This window comes from Palaemon carinicauda, chromosome 35 (assembly GCF_036898095.1).
Source record: "Palaemon carinicauda isolate YSFRI2023 chromosome 35, ASM3689809v2, whole genome shotgun sequence".
In the NCBI taxonomy this organism is placed as follows: Eukaryota; Metazoa; Arthropoda; class Malacostraca; order Decapoda; family Palaemonidae; genus Palaemon; species Palaemon carinicauda.
This window is the reverse complement of record NC_090759.1, coordinates 52,557,807-52,565,306: the sequence shown is the minus strand read 5'-3', so window position 1 is coordinate 52,565,306 and position 7,500 is coordinate 52,557,807. Positions and strand designations below refer to the sequence as shown.

At 33.3% G+C, this 7,500-nt stretch overlaps 1 protein-coding gene across 2 annotated transcripts in view; it reads left to right on the top strand.

Annotated features, from left to right (window-relative positions):
• LOC137627732 (serine protease inhibitor dipetalogastin-like) overlaps positions 1-7,500 on the top strand; it is a 129,290-nt gene that overhangs the window by 86,968 nt on the left and 34,822 nt on the right. For both annotated transcript variants that reach the window (XM_068359006.1, XM_068359007.1), the window contains exon 2: positions 2,253-2,401. In XM_068359006.1, the coding sequence (XP_068215107.1) occupies positions 2,269-2,401 (133 nt within the window). In that variant the 5' untranslated portion in view covers positions 2,253-2,268. The remainder of the gene's footprint in view (positions 1-2,252; positions 2,402-7,500) is intronic.

The following is a 7,500-nucleotide window of genomic DNA, read 5'->3' as shown; positions in this document are numbered from 1 at the left end:
CTTGATCAGGCAATATTTTATTATGTTATGTATGAATTATCCAAATATAGAATCCTCGAAGTTGACCTTAATGAAATAAATTCTGAGACTAAAGATATTTTCAACGTTTGCCAAATTACTAAGAACTTTAGTCACATCTAAAGATAGAACTTATGAAAGTTCTTGGAGTTGTAGGAAATATTCCTTCATATCTTAAGTAACCAAAATTAAAATCTAAAGTAACTTCTAATTTTTTTCCATGTCTATTGCAGAACATTGTAACATATCTGAGATCTATAACATCTAAGCATAATTAAGAGACTTTATCCTAGTAATGATATTTGCGTATCATATTTAGTACAATTATAATTGATATAAAGTTTTCATTTATTTGACAACCGTATCGTTTTAAGAGAGTTAACCCGATTCTTGTAAGAGAAAACGAGTAAACCGAAATTGAAAGTGAATAGTTTCACTGTCGGGAGTTACTTTCGTTTTCTCTACTATGAGAGGAAGAGGTAAGTACGGATAATTACAGTTAAGTGCCCTACAGTCCTTAGACGTGAATGTTAAATGTAACTCATGGGAACTACAATCTTGCCTTTGTAAACAGGAGAAAGCAAGAGTAAGTAATGGGTAAAGTAAATGTATCAGAACTTCAAATTATACTTACGCAAGATCTACAACAATTCACATGAATTTAGACCCTTCATACCTGTCTGCAGACATGGCCAGACAGACCAGTCTATCGACACGCAAGTTGTAGAATTTCATATAGATAAAGGTCCGGCAGACTCCCCATCAGCAGACAGAAGTCGGCTAGAGGCTTAAGCCTGTCTGAAGGTTAGAAGGGTCGAAGTAACCGCAGAATCTACCTGCTCCCTTATCGGAGACTGATTGGAAGGGCTTGAGCGATCGTGGACGATGGAAAGAGGTTGTAGATTACTAGGGGTGATAGAACCATGGGGGAGGGGGCGCCGGTGAGATGACTAGGATTGAATATTATGTCTAATAAGCTACGTGATGTCAAGCGATCGGGATATAGAATTACTTCACATTCCTGTTAATTTACACGAGAGTAAAAGCTTGTTGGCCTTGAGTGATTGGTTATGAGTTTCTGACACACGCACGCACACACACACACACACACACACACACACACACACATATATATATATATATATATATATATATATATATATATATATATATATATATATATATATATATACGTGTATATATATATGTATATATATGTACATATATATATATGAAAATATATATATATATATATATATATATATATATATATATATATATATATATATATATATATATATATATGTATATAGATATGTATATATAGATATGTATATATATATATATATATATATATATATATATATATATATATATATATGTATATATATATATATATATATATATATATATATATATATATATATATATATACATACATACATACATATATATGCAATCTATATTGCTTAGATATAGAATTTATTAAGACCCTGCTAATTCTAGTTTGGAGTATTCAATTGCACTGAAGGAGTGTAATACAAAATTTATATTTTTCATTTTCAAAGTTTTTGTTACATAATCATTTAACATTGATTAGTGCTTATGAAAATCTTATTTCACTGAAAATTTATGCTTTTAACTCTTTCATAGAATTACTATCTCAATATAAGATGGGATTAGAATAGATAAGCTTAATAAACTGCTGAGTTTATATCTAAATAAACTCGTTTTAATCTAGTAAAAACTTCTATTTTTTTCATTGAAGTTATATAGATTAGTAAGGTAGAAGATATGGATGTCAGTTGAATCGTATAAGGATTCATTTTTTGTCTCATAAACTCTCAAGGTATGTGTCATTGATCAGGGGATTGGACATGATTACAAATATAATTACTTTATCAGTATTGAATTCATTATCATTATCATAATCAAAGTTTTTATTTTTTTATCATCATTATCAGTACTATTGTTAATGCTGTTATCATTATCATCAATGCAATTCTAATTACTATTAGTAGTAGTACTCTTTGAAACGAATAAACTAAATTAAACCATTTTAAATACAGAAAAAAATTAGTCTCTAAATCAATTAAATCCAGTTAATAAGCAAATAATCATAAAAACATTCAAGACAAAACTGCATATATAAATAAAAAGGCTGAATGACCCCATGTCAAGAACAGTTAAGCTGCATCTCACAAACCGGTTTCGTTTTTCTCTCTCTTCCGCAGTTGCATAACAAGAAAGATGATGTCCCGTTTCCCAGCGAAATTTTGGTTGGTGGTTTTATCTCTTTTCCACTCCGGGTCCAGCATCCCCAGCAGGGCCATTCCAGGTCTGTCTTACCTTCCTCCAAGCCCTGGCAACACTATAAAAGAGAGTAAGTTCTAGTATATTTTTTTATGTTTTATAGCTGATTTTCAAGACGTGGGTTGCATGTTGGTGGGAGGCGTTAATTCAGTAGTGATGCAGTTTAAAATATTGTACTTTTTTCTTTCTGTTTAATCGCTTTTGAAGTAAAATAGTGTAAGTCTTAAAATATTTCAGATTATTATTACTATTATTATTATTATTATTATTATTATTATTATTATTATTATTATTATTATTATTATTATTATCAATAACTAGCTACAACCTTAGTAAGAAAAGCGGGATACTACAAGACCAAAGACTTCAGCAGGGAAAATAGCCCAGTGACGAAAGGAAATAAGGAAATAAATAAAATATATATGAGAAGTAATGAATAGAAATATGAAATATCTAAAGCAAGGTCTCTAGACCTTGATCTAAAGATCAGTAGCGACTTTAGAATAGATCTGTCATAAACAAACTATGAAGAGAAACCTATGTAAACTTGTTCAACATATAAAGTAAACGTTTACTGCAGATTTGAACTTCTGAAGTTCCACCGATCCAACTGCATGATTAGGAAGATCATTCCATAATCTGGTCATAGTTTGAATAAAACTTCTAGAATACTGCGTAGTGTTGAACATTATGTCAGTGATGACAAGCCTGTCAGAATTAACTGCATAACTAGTCCTGCGTACAAAATGGCACTATCTGGAAAGATCTGAATGTATAGAGGGTCAAAATTATGAAAACTCTTATGCAACATGCATAAAGAATCACCTGAATGACGGTCCCCCAGATTAATATAAAGATCAAGAATAAGAAATTTAATACACAAGATTGATTTTGTCCAACAAATTAAGAGGAGACTCGCAAGCTGGAGACTAGACAGGACAAAAATACTCGTGACAAGGTAGAATTAAAGAATTAAAATATTTTTTCAGGATATGTTTATCACCGAAAATCTTAGACTATGAAGAAGCCAATGTTTGTGCAATTTACGAAAAAACTGACCAAATGTGTTTCTCAAAGGCAATTTTGTAATCAAGTCACGCTTAAAATTCGAAGAGTTTTATATATCTGAAGTATCATACTTTTGAGTTTTAAAATTCAGCTTCATGCCTCATAGTTTGCACCATCCACAAACTTAGCTAGATCTCTATAAAGGGATTCAGCAACCCCAGATCTACATTCAGGAGAAGGCAGTGATGCAAAGAGAATAGCATCATCTGCATATGAAACGAGCTTGTTTCTAGGCCAAATCTCATATCATGTATATATTGTATGAAAAGTAATCGGGCAAGAAGACTACCCTGAGAAACTCACTGCGGTACAAATCACACTGCGGTACAAATCAAAAAGTACCCTTTGCAATCTGTTACTCCAAAATTCAATAATGATGCTAAGAATAGACCGGTCTACTCCCAACTATTTTAGTTTGAAAAGAAGGGACTCATGATTAACATTGTCAAAAGTAACACTAAAATTAAGGCCAATCATACAAACTTCCTGACCACAATCAAAGAATATATGTACAGCATTGAAATTGAAGAGGGTCATCACCTGTCAAATAGCTAAATAGGGAACATATTGTTATGTTCACCATACCTATTTAAACATTTTGCCATAAGACATTCAAAAACTTTAGATAATTAGAGTGCTACAGAAACTAGTTGATAATCATGAAGACTAAAACTGCGACAAAGTCATTTACCTAATGGAGTAACACTACCAATTCTCCAACAATTGAAAAAAGGACCTCTTTTGATAACTATATAAAGATAACAGACAACTTAGCCCTTAGAAGCTAAGAAATCAGCAGTCACTGTGGAAACAAAGGAAAAGTACCATGAGCATCAAGGTAATAGTGTTTTAATTTTACGGGACTAAAATTTAAAAAACTACCGGCACATAGTTTAGCCTCAGGAAAACAGGAATAAGGAAGATCGAATTTCTCATTACCCTGCATACTGTCAAACATATCAACCAAAGGGGTATCTTTTTACTCTCAACAGTGTGACAGAACCTTCAGATTTAAGTAAAGGAGGAATTGTTAATTTTACACAAAAAAAGTACAGATTTAAGGATAGCCCAAAACTTATGTTCCTGGGTTGTACCAGGAAGGGTTTCTTTTATGGTCAAACTACATTCTTTTTCAGTTGAAGCATAAACTCTGAGCGACAGATATTAGCCGAGTATAGTTATTTCAAGTAAAATCTGATATGCTACCCTTCCATAGATAATAGGCCTCTTGCTTCTCCAAATAAGCACGTATACAATTATTATTGAAACGTTGTTTGACTTTCTCCAGGTATTTCAACGTACCAGAAGGAATAAGACTATCGATTATGTTGACCAGATTCTCCTTTAAGAAAACAGACTCAACACTTCTATACAATTGTGAACAATTCAAAAACAAAAGATTACCCAAAATGCTAATCCAGTCTGCTTGAGATTTAATATATATCTACATGAGTATGACATATCTTGGACAGACTTCTCATTCTTGATTGCAAATGAAACCAAAGCATAATCAGACGTCCCAATTGGATAACCAATCGTAATTTTTAAACACCAGGAGAGTTGGTGTTTACTAGATCTAAGCAGTTAGTAGATCTGTGAGCAGCTTCACTTATGATTTTTTCACAGCTCAGTTCAGAGGCAAGTCCAAAACTCTAAAGCCATGGCAATCTGAAGGAGAAACAGAATTTAACTACTCCCTACGATGAGCATTGAAATGCCCAACCAGATCAAAAGAGGCATTTCAAACATCTTTTTGTATCTTAACTATAATGGTAAAACAATCGAAGACTGAATCATTCAAGATTGGATTCCGATAGATGGAACGCAAACTTTTATGAAATTAATTTGAAAATATCCACATTCCTATAGCAGGATTTAAGAGAAGTAGGGCACTCAGTCCTAATATATACTGCTCTCCCCCTTGCCCTAGTAATGGCATCCTATTTAAATATTACTGACGTCTTAAAGCCTAGAATAAGGAACTCAGACAAGCGCATAATCTCATATACTCTGGCGGCAATTGCAAGGCCTCTAATAGCCATATAGTCCTCGAATATTGCAATACATTAGACAACACTGGCGAAGTTAAGGACGCAGTGGTCCTGGATTTTGCTCAATATCTCTCAACAAAATAAGAATGAAATTAATCTCATTATAATAGAAAACAAACTTAACAATAATGATAAAAAAACATTAAACATTATTGATATTTACAGCTCACAGACTGAAAACAAAATGTCAGATAAAATTGGTCAACGTGGCAGGGCCAATACACTATGCAAGGCTTAGTGCCCTCCCAGATAACTACTTCAACTGAAGGGAGAACTGTAATGATGGTTTTGAAAAAAGAAAACCAGAGAGGAAGATAACGGAACAGATTGGGAAAAAGACACTTCTTGATAAACACCAGGTATCCGTGTCCCTTCTTCCATTAATCCTGCTTGACTAACTATTTGAAATAAAACTAAGAGAAAAAAAGATAGAATAGTGCTCCTGAATTTACCTTCGAGCAAGAGAAGATAGTGGGAGACCATGGAGCAGAGGCTATGCTGCTACCGAAGGCTAGAAATGGAGTGCCCATCTCCTAGAAGAGCTGATTACCATTGGTAAAGAGAATCTCCCCTTAGAAAGAGGAAAGTAGCCACTGAACAACAACAGTGTAGTATTTACCCCATTGAGTGAAGAAGAATTGTTCGGTTAGCCTATTGATGTAATGTGAATAAAGAAAGATGAGAATGTGCAAAGAATAGACCAAACTATTCAGTATATGTGTAGGCATCAGCCTTGACCAGAAAGGGATCTGGAGTAGTGCTATCTGGCCTGTCAAAGGACCCAAAAACTTTATAGCGCTTGTATATCAATGGGAGGCTGGTACTTAGGTCAACCTTCTACCGGATATCAATTTTTAACAAAATCTATGATGCAGGAGATTTTGATAGCGTAGGGACTTAATATTCATGTTTACTTGTTTTTCTTGTGTTTTGCTTGGTTTGTTTTCTGTAAGTACAGGTATGGCTGAATTCAAGTAATGACTGATTATTTTTATTTCTAATTTAATATTTGATATATACTTATTTTGGTATTTCTTCATTTCTCTTCCCTATTCTAGTTTTACATTTGTTTTCTCATCAAAGATAACTTCATTCGTTTCACTTTAATTTCTCTTTTGCCAATTCTCTCTTAATAGCAAAATACAATTGCCAAATGACAGTATAAACCCAAAATTATAGAATCCTAAAACTATTTCCCTGGTTCTTAGTCAGCCTTTTAAATAAACCCTGATCTCATAATTTACATAATGTCTGGGGTGTTATTATTATTATTATTATTATTATTATTATTACTTCCTAAACTATAAGCCCAGTGTCTCCAGCAGGGAAAATAGGCCAGTGAGGAAAGGAAACAAGGAAAAATAAAATATTTGAAGAACAGTAACGTTGAAATGATTATTTCCTATATAAACTATATATAAAAAAAAAACTTTAACAAAACAAGAGGAAGAGAAATAGGATAGAATAGTGTGCCCAAGTGTACCCTCAAGCAAGAGAACTCTAACCCAAGACAGTGAAAGACCATGGTACAGAGGCTATGACACTACCCAAGACCAGAGAACAATGGTTTGATTTTGGAGTGTCCTTTTCCTGGAAGAGCTACTTACCATAGCTAAAGTCTCTCTTCTACCCTTACTAAGAGGAAAGTAGCCATTGAATAATTACAGTGCAGTAGTTAACCCCTTAGGCGAAGAAGAATTGTTTGGTAATCTCATTGTTGTCAGGTGTATGAGAACATAAGAGACTATGTAAAGAATATGCCAGACTATTCGGCGTATGTGTAGGCAAAGGGAAAATGAACCGAAGCCAGAGAAAAGGATCCAATGTAGTACTGCCTGGCCAGTCAAAGGACCCAATATCTCTAGCGGTAATATCTCAACGATAAGCTTTTCGTATCACTAATACTCCTGTACTAAAATTACTATTCGTACATTACTTCGGCTGTTGAAACTACTATCATTGCTACTGATCCTGTCTTTAATTTCCTGTGGATTGAAACCATCAGAACTATCTACCATCCTTTACTTTTCCCAGATGACCTTGTTTGAAG